At 44.0% G+C, this 19,618-nt stretch overlaps 1 protein-coding gene across 1 annotated transcript in view; it reads right to left on the reverse strand.

The window, feature by feature from the left end:
* Sf3b3 (splicing factor 3b subunit 3) overlaps positions 1 to 19,618 on the reverse strand; it is an 82,388-nt gene that overhangs the window by 35,548 nt on the left and 27,222 nt on the right. Inside the window, exons 8-13 of the mRNA XM_075672672.1 lie at positions 18,702 to 18,776; positions 18,517 to 18,620; positions 18,128 to 18,389; positions 12,275 to 12,347; positions 7,957 to 8,108; positions 5,645 to 5,800 (exon numbers count right to left, since the gene is read on the reverse strand). Coding sequence (XP_075528787.1) covers positions 5,645 to 5,800; positions 7,957 to 8,108; positions 12,275 to 12,347; positions 18,128 to 18,389; positions 18,517 to 18,620; positions 18,702 to 18,776 — 822 coding nt within the window. The remainder of the gene's footprint in view (positions 1 to 5,644; positions 5,801 to 7,956; positions 8,109 to 12,274; positions 12,348 to 18,127; positions 18,390 to 18,516; positions 18,621 to 18,701; positions 18,777 to 19,618) is intronic.

The raw sequence follows: 19,618 nt of genomic DNA on the forward strand, positions 1-19,618 counted from the left end.
TGCGGGCGGACTTGCACCGTAGCATTCCATGGGGTGTGCTCGATGAGCAGTTTTACTGCTCTAAAGAGCACTTCTGGCGCTGAAACATGCCGAAAAGTACAAAAGATGTGTCCCTCCAAATATAAGTGCCATGTTTGATGCAAGCAGGAACGTTAACAGTTAACAGATACAGGAAGACGACTTTGGGGAAGCCGCACTAGAAATTTGCTCGCCGCACGCCATAATCGGCCTGCATCGCAGTAAAACACAGCCCCTAGCTTTGTTGCACTTTTGACGGTGTAAATCAACCGATAACTTGCTGAAAACACGAAAAATCCGAGCGTTGCCAGCAGCGATTCAGGTTGTCAACACAGCGAGTCAACACAAGCTGGTGTTTCCCCGGCGATTTTCTCGAGCCAGTCATGCTCAATTTGCGCCATCTGACTTCATGACCTCGGCACCCTCCCTATAAATGCGGCCACTGCATTCCCCTCCTCATTCACTCTCCAGTCTGCAAGCCATTAGGACGCCAGCCACTCTTCTCACTCACCATGTCAACTCCTCGGCTCCTTGCTGCGAGTTTCGATGTCACTGCTTCTCCAACACCCCCCCGTTCCCCCACTCTTCCGACCTTCCCTCCCGAGCACAATCTTCCACCAACGGGTGCCCTTTTGCGGTTCCTGCTTCTTGGTCTCCACAACTCCGATCGCCTTTCTTTCACTACACATGAAGCCGATGCCAAGCCCGCCATTGCAACCATCGCCATCACCAGCGCGCACTGACGAGGAAAGCGAGACGCTCTGATAATATTGTGAGGCTTCTACCTTCTACGTCGCACACCGTGTTCACTCACTTTGGCGCCGACGGTGCGTGCGTTTGGATCCGTGCTATAGGCCATGTGATTGTGTGTTATTTGGAATGCTTCGTTAGGCGTGCCTCGTGTGTGCTTTTGTGGCCTACAGTGACAAATGGCTCGGTCAGTCTCCAGGCAAAAGTCTGAATTTGGAGCCAGAAGTTCTGCTGATAAAACAAGTGGCAAAAGGTCGTCGGCAGAAAACCGACATTGCGAAGGAATTGAGCATACCGCCGTCTACTTTATCAACTGTATTGAAAAACAAGGAAGCTGTGCTGGATGGCTTTCAAAAGAGCTTCTCGGTAAAGAGAAAGAGGAATTGCGATGCCAAATTCACCGAAGTGGAAGGTGCCCTTCTACAGTGGCTGAAGAACGCCAGGAGTGCAAATCTCCCCGTACATGGACCTGCGCTTACTGCAAAAGCCGAAGCTCTCGCTCTCTAAATGGGCCATAAATATTTCAAGTGCAGCAATGGCTGGCTTGAGCAGTTCAAGAAACAACACAGCATGACCTCGAAGTCTATCATTGGCGAAAGCACTGCCGTGAACCGTGACACTGTAGACGTATGGCGTCAACGTCGGCTCCAAACTCTACTTGAAAAGCAGACATCTACAACCTAGATGAGGCTGCATTTTCTAACAAGATGCTACTGAATTGCACGTTCACTACCGCTGGTGGATCCTCATCCAGAGGAAAACAGAGCAAGGAGCATGTCACAGTGCTGTTTGGTGCCAATGCAACAGGCGAGGACAAGTTTCCCTTGTTGATACTGGGGAAGGCGGAGAAGCTGTGGAGTTTTCGAAATGCAACTATTCCCAAGGAATGCATCTACAGAAGTAACAAGCGAACATGGATGACTGCTGCTATTTTTGAAGACTACGCGCACCTTCTGGATAGGCAGTTTGACGCAAATAATCGGCAAGTGCTTTTCATAATTGGCAACTGCTTGAGCCACGGGAAGATCGACAACTCAAGGCGATCGCTGTGGAATTTTTAACTGCAAACACAACCGCGGTACTGCAACCGATGGATCAGGGCATCATTGAGGCCACCTGGAAGCTGTACCACAAGGCTCTTTTGCAGCGCATGCTCACAGCGTATGACGCCAGCAAGAGGTACAACATCGATTTGCTTGGTGTGATCTATTTGCTGAACTTTTCATGGAAAGCACTCGCAGCTTCGAAGGTCGCCAACTGCTTTGCGCACGCCGGCTTTTCCTGCGCCGTCGTCAGCGACCTTGGCGATGACCACTCTGACGATGACCGGACTTGCAGTAATCTGTAAGAGGCTCTTCATAAGATTGCTGGCCAAGAGGCAGAAGGCGACTTCGAGACATTCGCATTGGCTGGCGCTGCTGCTCCCGTGGTCGCCCCAGCGACAGATGCAAAGATACTGATTGAAACTGTTGGTGGCGAGGACGAAGAGCCAGCGGACAAAGAGCCACATGAAGTGCAAACTATGGTGCAGACGCGGGAGTACCTAAGCCTGCTGTGTAATAAGGTTGAATGCATGGACGGCAACCATGGCCTCGTGCAATGCTTGGTCAAATTAGAGCAGGGGTTGCTCACGCCCAGTAAGAACTTGAAACAGCCAAAGCTCACTGCCTTTTTTTGCACCTGAATAAAGTTTTGCTTCACTGAATACATTGTATTTTGACTTCCTTGCAGTTGTGGCGCAATTAAAGCTCAACTGCTTTAATTCCTCGAGTGGTCATTTATATCGAATTACCGCTTATAAAAAATTTTTTCGCCATCCCGCTGGCTTCGTCGTAATGACGGATTACTGTACATCACAAGTGCTTACCAACTCTCTCAGTTTTCTATCCAGGGTGTCTACCAAGTTGACATTTCCAAATTCCCTGAGTTTTCCAGGTTTTCCCTGAGCACTTTTGCAAAATTCCCTGAATGAGCCAGAACTCTGTTTTGTGTCAAGACAGGCTGACACCATGTTGCTCGATCCTGTCACTCTCTATCTAGTAAGCATGTTGAAACAAAAAAATGACTTAATTCAGTTTGAATAGCAAGGAGTAATATCTATTTTATTTAAAAAGAAAACAGAGGGCACAGCGAAAAAAATGGTAAAACCCATTCCAAATTCAATCTAACATTTTCAAATACGAATGAAAAGGAGATGCATACATAAGTAAATATTTTTGAATATGAGCTATTTCTATCAACTGATAGCAAGCTCATCGGTATGAGGCCTGAACTTTGTCACAACTAAGATTCTCTCTCAGCAGCTGGAAAGTAAACCTCAACTGTCCTGACATACTCTCAGCCCATACACAACATCTCAGTGTTGAGTTCCACTGCTTTAAAGAGTTTATTCTGGTTTGAATGAGGGACACCTGCGTCTCGGTGTCAGCCAACACATCATTTTTTGAGCTCAAGCTCCTTCAAAAAGGTGGCGGCACGCTTCCTTTCCCGTTAATTCCTCAGTGCGTCGGCCCTTTCTGTTCTCATCCTCCTTCACCATATGGATCATTTGAAGCATCCTCTTGGTCAGTTGTACAGTCAACATTCGATTTTTCAGACTCCCTAGAGGCCGCACAAACACCTAAAAATCAGGAAGTCCAAAAAAAAAAAAATGAATGTATGTCTTTAACTGCCTTAAGGGCTCAAATTGCTTGCACGCACGTCCGAAAAAGCTCTTAAGGCCTGCCAGTACACTTATTAGGCGTATCGGTGCTCTTACTGTGACAGCAGATGGGGGTGCACGCGTGTATAATTAAGGAATACATACTGTGTCCCGTGACAATTGCCCCTTCCCACGCTTCTTATCCTTTACCGTGTAACACTGCTGTACTATGGCAAAGCTAACTTTCGGAGACTGACATTACACAATGTGCTGTGCTCTGCAAGCTCCGAAGCCAATCGCGAGGATTACAAAGGCGGAGTCGGTGCCATTGCTGACAGCGGTGAATTCTTTCAATGAAAAATACAGTATCGCACAGCAAGAAGCTTAACAGCGAACGTAGAAGCAGCTAGGCCTAACGTTGCCGCGGTGGTGGCTATGGCTGCCAGCGGATCTGCGTACAAGAGTGCCGGTTCGAGGCGGCGAGAGAATCAATATGACGGCGGTGGTGGCTTTGATTAATGCCATTTCAGACCTGGAGTCAGGGCAATATACATTGACTATATGGAGTATGTGGCGGTGCTGCAAATCTGTGCGAATTATCGGGCATATTCGAAAAATCGGGCGTTTGGAAAATTGGTCGTTAACCACTCTGGCAATACCTTGTGCCGATGATATGGCGTCAATGACGATTTGTTGCGATTCCTCTGTTACTGATGCCAGCATTAACACGACTTTCGTTCCCTTTCAATAAAGTTACAGCTAATTTTCCCTGATTTTCATTATAACGAAGCAAAATGCCGATTTCACTTATTTCGTTATACAGAGGTTTAACTGTGTTTGCAATATCACAACATGAGCAATCGTCGTCAGCGAAGACGAGATGGTACTATACCCAACACTTGAGCAATATGTTGCATGTTTGAAAGTGGAGTGCTGACAGTGGTGCAGCATTGGTAGTTTCCATTACAAATGGCACATGTATAACATGTGAAGTTGCAAAAAAAGTGGTTTCAGAATTAGTGCCAACACTGCATTGAGTATTATTTTATGTACTTTTTTTTTTCACTGATGTCAAGGCCACACACTTCGACAAACGCACCCGCTGGTGAGTGTGTTTCATAGCGAGCTTCACTAAATGTTTTCGTGCGACAGCCTGCAAATCACACTAACGTCTAAGTGCACTCACTCAAAGTTAAATTAAATTTGTCAGTCTGACAGGTATCAGACACACGAGCAGACGAATTTTAAACATTGCATGCTTTCTTCATTGCAATTTTACTGCTCACAATAAATTTTCAAAGTGCGCCTATGATAAACTGCCGTAAAGCACAATTGTTTGAATTTATGTCACGAGGCTTTAGCTTCTATTATGCTTTTCACATTCCAAGTACACCATAATCAAAGAGCCCGAAATTTTTTTCATCCCTAAAACAATCACTCAAGGTCATGTGTGCTAGAATAATGCAAAATGAAACACTAACAAAAAGAAATAGCATAAACTTGAGTGACAGCTTAGTGCAAAATGGCTAGCCTTGCCATAAACACAGCATTCAAGCATCAATTGTGTGGCCCCACCAGGACAGATTTCCTTTCACTGTTTCACTTGTGAACACCATACTTTTACCATATCCATGTTTTAATGTATGCAAAACAGCTCATACTGCTACCTACTGAGCAATATAACCTCCTTTCAGCTAGCTTTTGCTGTGGGTGGTTTGGTTGCTTTCCCTGGAACATTTTGCCCTAAGCCTTAGTCTTCCACACCAGTTTTTTTATCTGGTACCTGTTTACACACCAGGGAAATAAACCCATTCACAGTCTTCAACATTTTGATCATGTTAGCACGTCAGTAGATCCTGTTTAGCCATTTTCAAGCTATTTTAGCCCAAGATCCCACAATGCACATCAAAAGAACACCACACTAGTAAATTATGGATTGAATTGAATTCTGGGGTTTTACGTGCCAACACCACAATTTGATTATGAGGCACACCATGGTGTGGGACTCAGGATTATTTCTGACCACGAGGGGATCTTTACCATGTCCCCAATGCATGAGACATGGGTGTCTTTGTATGGATTTGATCCCGCAACCGATCCCGATCCCGCAGTGCAACACAATAGCCGCAAAGCCACCGCGGCGAGTGCTAGACAATTATGCCTTGAAGCAGTTTAATAAACTAATGTGTGATGGCATGGCAGAGAAAAATGAAAATGATCAGGCATGGGACTTACTGGATCCATTTCGAAGTAGACAAGCTCCCCTCCAGTGAGAGCAATGACAACTTGGCGCTGATTGACAGCACACTTTACAATTGCTTTCTTTCCTGGTGTGCGCCATTCATTGACACGCTTATCGGCCCGAATGTGCCGAATCCCTTCAGGGTACACCTAAAAGCAAGAAGAAATTACTCAGGCAAAAAAAAGCAATGCAATATAGTACTCTTAAAAATAACACAGCACAAGTTCCCCTTTTAAGATCTGTTCTGGTACAAAAACAATGTAAAAGCTCTTCTGTTGCAATAAAAGCAAGTTTCAAGCGAATGAGTCACAGAAGGGCAAAACACAAGTGTGCTGCTCCCATGCTCGCATAGAAATTGACTGCATACACAACTGCATTTGCATGAATATAATGTGTGGCTCAAATTAAAAAAAAATGCCATTCTTTGTTTGCATGCAAGGGTCTGGATGGGAAGCACTGGTTAGCCAAGACGAACGCATCACATCGCTCCAGTAACAGCTGCTGCCATAAATGCCACCAATACATCGCTCAGGAGTGGTAATTATTACGCACTCTAAGGAGTGTGAAAGATACAGCCTTCTTTCCACAAGAATTTCTTTAAAACGGAGCTTTCATTCTTATGTCATCATTGTTTCATACAATTGGGGTCTTGTACAGGATTGCACAAAATAGTGGGCATTGAGGAGATTTGGGAGGCTAGGAGCTTTAAAGACCCGAAACGATTTTGACGATTTTGTACAAACATACCGAGTCATTAGAGTAGGCCCTTCTCGTCATGCACATCACTCGGCTGAATTTTAAGCCGCCCCTACCCATTTGATGTAATTTACCCCAATGACGTTAGTAAGGCGAGCTGTCCAATTGGCTGCCCAGGGTGTGTCATCAATAATTTTTTCAACTTTATGGTGAACAAATGTTGTTCGTAATAGTTGGAATGTTAGTTAATTTGTTTCTATAAAAAGAAAGTAACAGAGAGAGAATGCACAATAACAATTTCTCACTACACTTAAGCACTTCCAGCACACAGCAAGCGTTGTCTGCTTGTGTTACAACGTGCTCCATTTTGACAAGAGCTCCGCACTCAGAGTCGGTCTGAGTCTCTTCGCGAGCACCACGATTCGACTTTGTTGCGTTGTGGGTTGCAAAGGTAGCGACTGGCAATATGTCAAGCTGCGACATCGTGTCCCTCTGCAAGGCAGCAGACGAGCGGACTGGCTGCAGCGCATCGGACTGCCGCTATCAGATTGGAGCCAGGATTTGCGCATTTGCAGCTGTCACTTTACACCGGAGGATTACTACCGCAAAAGCGTTTCGAGAGTCCAGTATTCGGGTAAACACAAGCACAAGGAGACAGGGCCTGGCCGTTTGACCGTGCCGTTTGACGGGATGAGCAGAAGCGCAAATGCGAATGGTCTGCATGGTGCAGCCACCTGGTGGCACAGAGCTCAACCACACACAGTAGTGTAATCGTTAACACACAGTTTCTGTAAATGTTTAAAATGTTTTACACTTGGTTAGAGCAATATTAGCTCTTTGTTTGGCTGGTTAAACTCTGCCCCAACGGGTGGCTGGACCGTGTAGACCGATCAGGCCGCTCACATACGTCTATGCTAAAGTTCCTTCATCAGCTTGAGTTTATGCCTCCAGCCATCCGCTTAAACGCCCAGGTCGCCTGTGGTTACCGGAATACCAAACATGTTCGGCGCTGTGACAGAATGCTCGCAACGCACGCTGCTTCGATAGCTCTCATCCGGGGTCGACTGCCAAGGAGCTGGCGGAGAGTTTAGAGAGGCTTCGCGTGCTCGCTCCTAAAGAAACGGAAGTCGACGACAGGACATGCCATCATGACACAGAGCGAGTGAGGGCGGAGCTTAGGCCCGATCACTCGGCAAACGAGTTAAGGAGAAAATGCATGAATATGAGGGAGGGTAACATGTAATCGTCTGTAGCTCTCTTAATATAAGACGCTTCACACAAATTGTGGTGCGAATGATTAACTTTAGCTGTACCCTACGCGTCTATAAAATTTGTCCGAGCTGTTTCAGGGGCCCTTTAAGGTAATATTTAGCCCCTACCGTCCCTGCTTAAATGCATGTGAAATGCAGAAATGCTCTTAGGCAACTGCTGAGCCAGTTTGAAATTCGTTACATTCAAAAGGAAAAGTCAGACTATCACGAGTAATGGCTGCCAAAAGATATTACCTTTTACAAAAAGTATTGAAAACTGAATTTCAAAAGGGAAGAAAACGTAATGCTTCCAACTCTACACAAAAATGGATGTTAGAATGGCATGCATGTGGACTCACCTGAACTAACGCGTCATCTCCAATTTGGGCACATGAGAGTGTAGGTGTTGTCCCAAGGAAACCAGAATCAGTGACTTCTTCCACAGTCTCGCCAATGGAGAGCACCAAGGTAGCATTGACGAAGGACACAATTATGTAGGCATCATAGTCCTCTGCAGCAAAGTTTTTTAAGCGTCAAGACAGAATGATTAGCTCTATGTAAATAACTTAAAAATTGAGTTTTCAAACATATCAGAATGCTCCATCTTAAAGGGACCCTGAAGTGATTTTAACAATTTTGTACAAACATACTGAGCCATTAGGGTAGGTTCTTCTGATCATTAAGTGACGCATTTAAGCACTCTGCACAAAGCGTGTAATTTATTATAAGGTTTTAAATATGTATATCGCTACTGATCGCAGCAGTGCTGCCCCACCCCAAATAATGTGTGTTGCCCATCTGACGCCAGCAGAGCAAGCTATTCGATTGGCTACCGAGGTCGTGTCATCAATAATTTTTCCAATTTTATGGTGAACAGAAGTTGTTCGTAATAGTTGAAATGTTGGTTAATTTGTTTCTATAAAAAGCGAAAGTAAGAAAATAGACAATGACAATTTATCACTACACTCAAGCACTTCTGGCACACAGAAAGTGTTGTCTGCTTGTGTTACAACTTGCTCCGTGTTGACGCGAGCAGTAACCAAGTTTGTTCTACTTTGCTGTTAGCGTAAATTTTCGGTAGAAGCGCAATCTTGAACACGTTGTTTTTTCAATTGTTTAAAATGTTTCATGCTTGGTTACAGCAATATTAGCTCTGTATTTGGCTGGTTAAGCTTCGCACCACCAGGTGGCTGGACTGTGCAGGTTGATCAGGCTGCTCACTTACAGCTATTTGTTTATACTGTCAGCTCAAGAAAGGGCCTTTACAGGATTGGATAAAAAATACAACATACAAAGTTTTGCTACATGTCCAGCGAAAAACTATATATCTATCTAGTATCTATAAATAGAGACATGTGGTAAACAAAGACAAAATACACTTGTTTTAAGCATATCAAAAACAGAAATACAAATTAAGACACATTCACACTAGAGAAAATAGCCTCCAATCCAGCAGTAAAAGCACTAACGGAGGAAGATATGACGACTAGATTTGGCAATTCATTCCATTCTTTATTCGCCCTAGGAAAAAAGCTATACTTGAATGTATCATTCCATGTAACTAGCAGCAGTATGTATAAACTGTGCCTGTATCTGAAGTGTTGATCTGGTGAGATTACACAAAATTCAAATAATTTTAACCTGGTTATGAATAATTAGAAATAAGAATTTCAATAGGTCAAACTTACACCTTAGTTCTAAAGGGGAAAGGTTTGCACAACTGCATAGTTAGATTTCGAGAGTGCGCTATACAATCTTTGTCTGACGCCCCACAGAACTTTATTTGCCCTGCTGCAGACTTCATTGATGTGCGTGTTCCACCTCAAGACTGAAGCAAACATTAATCCTAAATATATATATTTTGTCACTCTTTTTAGTTCGTGCGGACCGATGCTCTATTTATACCTCAGGGACACTTTGTTATAGTCAAACAGTTCTTACTGGGTTCAGTGACATTTGCCATTCATTATAACATTTTAGGATTTTTTGTTGATTGCTGTCGAGGTCTAATGGGTCACCTAAAGATTCCATCATATATGACGCAGTCATCTACAAACAATACTGCTTATAATATGGGACGGTTATATCACAAGGCAAATCGTTAATAAAGATAAGAAATAAAAGAGGGCCCAAAAACAGTGCCTTGAGGTACTCCGAACGAAACTGGTTTGGATCTGGATTTTACCTATTTCGACATACTGCTCCCGAAAGTGGAGGTAGGATGTGAACCACTTAGTAATATTTGATTTTCAAATATTTAATTCATTTTTAGCAACAGTTTAGATACAGGACTATTAAACACTTTGGCAAAGTCTAAAAAGATTAGGTCAATCTGTCCTTGGCTATTTATTGTTTGTGAAAGATTGTCAACTGTCTGAACAAGCTGCTTTATCGTAGACAACCCCTTAGGTAAACCACGCTGCAGTGGTGATAACAAATTGTAAGTTTCCAAAATGTAATTAATTAAATTATGGAGTTTCACATGCCAAAAGCACGATCTGATTATGAAGCATGCTGTAGTGTGGGACTCCGGATTAATTTAACCACCCGGGGCTCTTTAACGTGCATCTACGTACACGTACACAGGTGTTTCTACATTCGCCCCCATTGAAATGCAGCTGCCGTGGCCAGGATTAGTTCCCGCGACCTCGTGTTTAACAGCGCAATACCAAAGCCACTAAGCAACCACAGCGGGTTGTAAGTTTCCAGATAATTTGATATATGTTTACAGACTTATATGCTCAAGCAGTTTGGAACAGGCGCTCGTAAAAGAAATGGGCCTGTAGTTACCTACGTCTGATGTGCTCCCACTTTTGTGAACTGGAATTATTTTAGCATGTTTCCAGGCCATAGAAAATCTTCGCTGGGTAAGCAAAGATTGAAAGATTATGGTAAGATATTTGGTGACCCACTGAGCATATCTATATAGGAACTCATTCGGGATCCTGTTGGGGCCAGGGGATTTCTTAGAAGGTTCAGGACACCTTCCTCATTGATTAGAAGGTCAGACACTGAAGGGTGATTAGAAGTGTGTGCGCTAAAGCTCCTTCAACACAGCAGTAGTTGTATGCAGGGGCTTTAGTTTACACCTCCGCCAATCCATCACAATGCCCAGCTCGCCCGTGGTCACCGGAATACTAAACATGCTCGGCGTTGCACAAACCAGTGTCATGAGCGTGCAAGGTGCGTTCATGACGTGTCATCACAGCCAATGGGAAGTTAGGTGTCATTTTTTTTTTCGCTGCTACAGACATCGCTGGCTTTTTTGCTGAATGGGCCATTTGACGCTTTCGCATCAAAAAAGATTAATTCTAGGGTTCTGCGTGCCAAACCCATGATATGATTATGAGGCATTGTGTAGATTTTCCATTTTACCCCCCTTGAAATGCAGCCGCTGCAGCCAGGATTTGATCACGCACCCTTGGACTTAGCAGCACAATAGCCAAGCTGCTATGCTACTAGAGCGGGTGGTTTTTCATTGTACTATTATTCGATCCTTTCCATTCCATTACAAGTTCCTTTCCATTAACAAGTTGCACACTCAACTATGCTTCAATATTTCCCAACAGATAAAGAAAAAAGTTTTTTATGGATATAATAAGTCACCATGTTACATAGTTTGCGTCCAGAGTTTCTTGATGTTTTAAATAACAACATGGTCCCAGGCAACTTTTCTGACTGCTATTGCGAATAGCAATCATAATATTGATGGGGGCAGGGGTGAGCGTGTCGAACCATGATGAAGTGTGCGCAGCTCCACCTCTGCCCCAAACGTGGCTTGCACATGGCTGTCCGCGCGGGCCGTGTATGCGCTGAGCCACACGGAAAAGCACTAGGCAGAAGTGCTTCTGCACAGAAACACACAGCAAAAGTTGAGTGTTGCGACAGCAACACTCAACTTTTGCTGTGTGTTTTGCTGCGCAAAAGGGCTCGTTGCAGCACCTTGCAGTGGCCGCAGCAGACTAGGCTACACAGCATGCCACTGCCATCTCGGAGGCCATGCGCAGTGCAAACATGAAATGATTTTTCTGCCTTTTTGAGATCGCAGACATGTATATATTTCATTTATTTAACTCAATATCAGTAATCGTGTATTACTGAGAATGTTCTCACGATCACGAAATCGGCCAATAGCGTTGGAAAGCCAAGTGCTTTCGATGACATTAGGGATGCGAGAGCAAGCGACTGTTCACTTCTTTTGACACAAGATCGTAAATTCCCTGCTGCATGCAGTGCAATAATATTTGGCTCACATGTTCACAGGTTGGCAACATTTTTTTACTATGTTCAAAAAGTATTTCAGGGCCCCTTTAACGTGAGAACACAAACCCTTGGCTGAAACCTAGGCAGGGTCCAGGCCCACCCCACCATATTGCAGGGCACTGAATAAAGTTATTTGAATGAATGAATGAAAACAATTTTGCTAAAACTAGCATTACTGTAGTGCCCTAAAAGGACACATCCAAATTTCGAGTTAACCCTTTCTCTACCTCTGACAAGTATCATCATCATGAGGCCACGTTTTTCTAAATCACAGGAAAATTCGGCATACTTTTTGTCATTTCCTGCAGTACTGAAAGGGTTAATAAAGATTCATAAAACGCTAGTAGTAGTAATGCAGCTGCCAAAGAAGAACGCCACCCCAAAGTATAAGTGCAAGGCTACTTGAAGTATTACCATCTGCTTTCTTTTTAACAGTCCACACTGCATTGGGATTACCAGGAAGTTCGGACACGGCCATTTCCGAGACCTGAAACAAAGAACGTATAGCATCACCCTGCCATATTTAGGTGGAGCTCTGAACAGGCAATATGTAGTTCTTTACACACCAACCTAAGACGCGCCAAGTAACACATGCAATTTTGTTCTCCGATTACAATTCTCAATTAAAGATTAGCCCAAACATGGCAATCGCTGGCAAGCTGCACAACTACGGCAATGGTAAGCACAGTGCACAAGTGCAAAACATCATCTTTTCTACTATTTTAGTTTCAGTACACAGACACTGCCACTTGCGTTTTGTCAATGGCGCAGACATGAGAGAGATACACTGCATTTTCCTGACATGCGTGCACATGCGTGAGTTGTGACAGAAAAATGTGGGGACTGCACCTAGGTACTATGATTGAGGATAAGCTTTCACTGCAGTATGCGACCACAGATAAATACTCCGGAATAAGCTGTTCCTCTGTTCTTCTTTCATGTCGTACCCAGCAAACCACAAATATCCATTGGACGTACCACAAAAGCGCAAATATCCAAGACATTTAACGACGTCTAGTTCATATCTATAATATGTTCCACCAGTACATGGCAGCCAAGGATCATACAAAGGATGTTGAATGTCTTTGTGATTTGAATATCTCTTGCACATCCAAAGCTTCCGCGCATTGATCGTACATTGTGCGTTGTGACTAGATGAATGCACCATGCCATAGAAATACAACCAAATTGTCTCTAATGCCTAACAATGAGATGCTTGGAGAGGAAAAATCATGTCTGTTCCAGCACTGTGGCAGGGCACTTTGGTTTTCCCCCTAATGCACATGTTCGAGATCCTAAGAGAGGGAGAATGTGTTCCTGAATTGCAAAATATCCATCTGTTCATTTAGAAAAGATTAAAGTTGAAGTATTAAAGCCCAGAATGTCAGTTATCATTGCATTTATTTATTGTAATGTGGTTATGAGTAGCCATTTTGCATGGCCTCTGCACGCACAGCTGGACAACCCGCCATGCGTCAAAAGCCAAAACTTTCGGTTTCAGTTAGATCACAATTTTTTTTTTACACATAAACGCTTTCTTTTTCGGTTAAAAATATGTAATCTTTAACTTTCTGATATATCTGAACAGATTATAAAGAAAAAAAGATGCTTGAACTCGCAATATCTTTCACTTCACATCGCCACAGATATCAAATCAGCATGAACCTCAAAGTAAGTTCAGGGTAGTTTACCGCACACGAGCAGCATGAAGTGTGCTTCATTGGTGTGTCTTTACGACTTCTGTTCAGTTGGCCATGGCCCAAGTACGTATATACTAGGCAGAACTGTACAGCTGCATACTGAAATTTAGAGCTGCGTTTCTGACTATTTGTGGTACATTTGTTTGCCTTGCAGAGTGTTTTAAGAAATGTCCTGAGAGCAACGTTTTGGTAGTTCATTTTCAGACATGTTTGTATCGCTTGGTTTGTAGCGCTCCTCTTCAAGTGTCAAGAGATATTTCTCATTTGCAATGCCTATCTCAAAGTCTCTCGCAGCATTATGTTTTTGCCACTTTCGTGGTGCGAGAAGTTGCTTGAGCAAGTTGCCTACCAAGATTAACATTCCATTTCAGGATTCTGTTGGTGTAGATTTTCTTTGAGTATATATTTTTAAACATAGCTAGAAAGTACTGGCTTTCCATTCAAGAGATTCAAAAGAATTTCATGGCCCCAGACGCAGGTACTGGCATGCAGGCCATACCCTTTTGGTCATTCATTACTATGTGATATTATCTCCTACTAACCAGTTTTAATATTTTTAAATATAACTGTGGCATTGTGACCGCTCATCATTTTTGTTTTAGTGAAGTTGAATTTTCAAGAATCTTTTATTGAAGTAACGTTGATATGACATTGTGAAACTCACTTGCATGCTTTACCTAGTGCTTACTGAACTCTCATTTTTCATATAGCCATTGCAGGATTTGTATTAATTCATAATGATCAAGATACCGATCTACGATCTTGTGAGCCCAGTTTTCACATTTTGACGAGTGCCAAGACTATAAAAAAGTTGAGTCACTTTAGCATGCGCTAAAGAATATGAAGGCTAAGGCAAAAGCCTGGGAGCTCAAGAGACATTAAATTACTTGTCATTCTCATTCAAATTCACTTCCTATTGTTGTCTCCCACCAAAAGTCGTGGGTTCGAGTGCCTTAACTAACTTTGCCCTAATTAACACCAACGGTTGTGGGTTCAACTTCCACCAGAGGTTCAAGGTTTGAATGCTGTGATTAACTCTACCTTAATGAGCAGTGCCTTAATTAACTTCACCCTAATCAACACCAAATGTTGTGGGTTCAAATGACTTAAATCTATTTTAATTAACTTCCCTTTCATTAATGCCAAAGGTAATGAATTCGACTCTCGACCTTCACCATGTCAATTGGAATCCAACTTGGAGACATGGCCGGTACACCCTTATCTCCAAGTGGATTCAACTCCCACCAAAGGTCGTGGGTTAGAGTACCTTAACTATATCTTAACTGTCTTAATTAGCTTTGCCCTATTTAACACCAAAGGTCGAGGGTTCAACCCCCGAATTTTGTTGCCATAACGTCGGACATAGGATTTTTCTATCCATGAGCCACCTAAGAAGTTTGTTAATAATAGGAAAGATACCTCATGAGTGTTACAATTTGTATTTTGGCATTTACACGTTTACACATTAACAAAACATTTCAAACAAGGTCACCAGCTACTTGTCAACAATGGTGGCAACTGTGGGATTAGCGGGCCTCAGCAGATGTACAGGCACAGTGCATGTCGTCGGCCAGTCATTGTACACATACGTGTGCCCATGGTTCTCTCGCAGAGTGCAGCGCTGCTCGCCCTACTGCGATAAACGTCACCCATATTTGGAGTTTTTTCTCATCTCTCCGCAGAAGTGCCATTCCCACCTGGCAGTACAGTTACGGTGGCTAGCACCATCGCCGCATCTGTAGCATCATATAGCTGGCAGGCATTGTTTCCTAACGTGCGTTGCTTTGCTTTTGTTACCACCATCAAAGCTGCCAGTATCTAATCACAATTTCAATAGCACCAAAAATGTACTGCACTAAAGAAGCAACAACACCGCTAGCCACCTTAACAGTAATCGCAGAGAGGAATCGCACTGCAATGGCAGGGTGAGAATACAAGCTTCAAACAAAATACAGGCGACGTAATCACACTAGGACCAGCAGCCCCGCATTTCGCACTGAAACCATATGCGTGTGCACGTGCACAATGATGGCTGGCAGACACCGCACACTGTGTTTTCAGTTATGCTTCGGCCATACACTCTGCTGTTCACATTTCATTTGTACAGTCGCCGACCAATAATCCGGACATGCTCGGTAATTCGGACAGCTTCGCAGCACGGCCAATGGCCCCATAGACCTAATATGTAAAGAGGACCGATATTTCGGACAGCCGCCAGTTCTACATTCAATTACTCAGACTCAGGCCGTGGCTGTAGAGTACGCCAACTCCAGCACCATTATCTTCTCTGACAACCTCGAAGAGACATCAAGTATGGCCTTAGAGATTACACGCTAGACGGTAATTTCTGAAGCCTTGCCTCAGTCGCCGCTCTACACCTCCGATATTCAACTGAAAATGCCGATCTTGGAGGCTTTGCCTGAATTGTGAAGTCACATCAACATCGCGATGATCACGTCCGTTTCCGGTACCCCAGTGCATGGCCCGCTATCGTGATTCTGTTTGTTGAGTTTACATTGCGGACAGTGTTCTGCCACGCTGCGCTTGTTTGTTCAGTTTGCATTCCAGACAGTGCTCTGCTGGCTCCAAGAGGTCTTTCTGGTAAGTTATAGATAGGCCACGTCAATTGGCACCAACGGTACCCTCGCAGCTCGAATGAGCCTGACTTCGTAACTGATGAGACTGAACTGCTGCCTACTTGGATGATGATGTGCCGTCTGCTCCGGAGCCTTCCACATGCGGATCTGACTCAAGCCTTTGCAGTCCTTGCATCAGCGTACAGTGAAACTCAAAACTGGCAGAAATACAGGCAGACTTGGTTGCACATAAGCGGAAGTGCGTGCAGCAATGCATCGACCACTTGCTCCTTGCACGGGGGTTTTAATACGTAAATAATGTGATCATTCTTTCTTTGGGGGGGGGGGGGAATACCCGTTTTTTCGGACATTCAATAGTTCGGACTTATTTATGCTCCCCGTGGAGTCCGAATTATTGGTCGTCGACTGTATTCGGTAGTACCTCTGCTGTGGCACTTGCAGGTAAGCAGCTCATTATAACATGAATAGGAATGATCCATTAGATGCTCTATGGTCTTCCTGCATCCCTAAAAGGAACATCTATTAGAGGTCAGTTATGTCCAGCAGCGAAATCCCTTCAACGTTACAGCAACATGACCTGAATGGGACTTAGATTATCCAAAGCACATATTTGTAAAATACGTTGTTTGGAGAAATATAGATATCTACAGGATGTGTTCTGTGTCTAAAACATGATGTTCTATGGATATCTATGGGACATAAATGGTTCACTGGGTAGTGGTCACAGTACACCGCTCATGATTGGGGAGTCAGTCTTTTGAATGTGTGTTAAAACACTTTTTTCCCTTTTTTTACCTGCATTATTATATCACTTCTCAGTTTCACTTCTGCAGTAGTCGTTTTTTACCTATGCTTCATCACCAGGCCTGACACGGATTCCTTCCAAGGGGAGCGAAGCGACCTGCCGCAAAGCGCGGCCATGGGGGCTTAGGTAGATGCCACTTCAGCAGCCGCATACCAATGAATATTGACACATTGTTACTGTAAATTTGTTGTTTTGTATGCTTCCCCGTTATGGACTCTGTATTGGCTGCTGTAATACCCTTTGAATGGAAGCTAAGCGCCAGTTTTCACGTAGTGCACACTGCCATTGGCTAGGGACGAACGGAGCAAGGCGCATACTCCCCCGTAGTACTGGTACGTCTTGAATTGGCCAAAGGCATTACTTAGACGTTTGCCATGAGGCAACCCCCTACCCATCCATCAGTGTCTACCGAGAAGTCAATGCAGCGTTGACACCGACTGCTGACGGGTCCACAAAAGGCACTCCCCAAACACTACCCGACAGCCTGAACTAATGATAAAAAGGGCCAACGTCAAAGGCTACCGGAGAATGGCGCCGACTGTGGATTCCCAGGTTGCTATCCTGTCTCCTATTCCATGCTTCCGGTGTGCAGAGGCTTCGGAGGCTGCGGTGCGTTGCGATAGCATGAATGTGGCATCACAACCAATTCAACAATAACGATTGGCTGTGATACAGTCACCAGATTCCCTAGTCGAGTTACCTAGGGAAGACTAGGGTATTAAAAGCGGAGACTTTTTGTGCACTGAGGCCGATGTGTCCTGAATGTGACCTCGGACGTTAAGTTGCTCCTGCAAGGAGTGGGCTTTTGTAACTGGAGCCGTGTAACTAATGTCAAATAAACCCTTTTTCCTTCATTCCTACTATTGGACATATTCGTCGATGGGCTTGGTGGATTCCTTGCCCTAACGCCTCCTCGAGCCACAACAGCACCCAAGTGCAGTCCCTGGATTTCCCTCTCACATCTCACACATATGCACAAGTGCCAGGCAAAGTCAGTGCAGCTCTCGTGTGTCTGCGCTGTTGATAAAATAGAAATGTGCAGCTGAACTAGCCTGATTCACTTCCACAATGCCAAAAGCAGCTAAGCAACAGTTTTCACACTTGCAAAGGAGTTATAGCGCCATATGTTAGCAGGTAGTTAGAAACGACATATGCTAGTGCTCACCTCAAGACCATGGCGGAGTACACGCACACAGGAACGAGGCCCTCGACCACAGGCCACATACAACTGAGGCGTGTCTTCATTAGCAAGGTCAGCAATAGTGCAGCCCATGGCTGGGGATAAAGAGTCCAACTCTTCAACAGGTAGCAAGTTGCGCAAAGCACGAGGAGCAAAAAAAAATGTGTCTCCTTCCTCAAGAGGAATAGCACTGCTGAACTCTGGTTCTTCATCCTCCTCCCCGAGCCTTGCAATTTGGTAGAGGCAACTGCAAAGAATAGTTACTATCAAAATGCATTTACACAGACTTGCATGAAAAATTGTGAACAGAACAGGTCAGCCATTATAAGTGCATTAAGAATGCTTAACCAAGTAGAAATAAAGCAAGTGCTCACTGGTTTCCAAATTCGGCAGCAACAAATAGAAATCCAGTCTTCAGCACACACATGCTGGCTGCCACAGGAATTGTATCAAAGTATTTCAGCTTGATTTCAGTGACCTAAAAAGCAGACAAACAATACAAGAGTCAAACAAGGCTAGCTGACATAAAGATATGCACCTATCTACAATAGCCACACACCATGTCTTCATCTGTTTCCAATGTAATCTTGAAGATATCCCCTTGCTCTGTTTGTGCCAGAAAGAAAAACATGGACTGGAAAAAAAAATGCATAGTAAATTTTCTTTTCTTGAAAATAGGAAAAAGGCATGATGAATCTATTAACGCCTTGCAACATCACTGTTAGTCAAAAAGTGTAATGTCCTTGAATGGACATTAAAGCATTCTGCAGTGCTCCTTCATACAAATTGCCGCATCAGGCCATATGACTGCTTTTCGTAAATGACACAGAAAAGTAACTTCAGTGTGCTGCAGAAAGGTTCACCACATGCTTTAATTAGCAGTGCCATGTGAGAGGAGATGAAAACTGCAGCAATATTAAAGCAATCCCAAGATATTACTCAGCCCGCAATACACAAATGAATTCAACACACTTTCACATGCCTTGTGCAAAGCCAAACTAAAGGCATTCATGTACTGAGCCAATTTGGGACTAACGTGCCAATTTAGGTCAAACTAATGTGCCTACTTTTGTTTCTAGTCTCCGGCTTGAGTGACATCAGCATAATTTTGGCTCACACATTTAGATTACCTTTAGAGACCAGATTTGCAGCGACATGAAGTGGCATTCTTGAGTATTTGCACATATGATGTGGGCCTCTGATTGAGCGAAGTGCATGTGCGTGAGGCGAGCCCCCTGTCTCGCACCTCCCACTGACTGGGGCGACCGAGGCGGCCATATTGATTTTTACAGCTAAGCTGTTAAAGGGACACTAAAGGTTACTATTAAGTCAACGTGGACTGTTGAAATACCATCACAGAAACCTCGAAACGCTTGTTTCGTGCCAAAGAGAGACTTATTTTAAGAGAAAATGCGTTCTGAAGCGTCCGCGTACCTCTAGCGCAGTTCAAATCGCCCGCCCTCTGATCGAGGAGTA

The sequence above is a fragment of the Dermacentor variabilis genome, chromosome 1 (assembly GCF_050947875.1).
Source record: "Dermacentor variabilis isolate Ectoservices chromosome 1, ASM5094787v1, whole genome shotgun sequence".
Lineage (NCBI taxonomy): Eukaryota > Metazoa > Arthropoda > Arachnida > Ixodida > Ixodidae > Dermacentor > Dermacentor variabilis.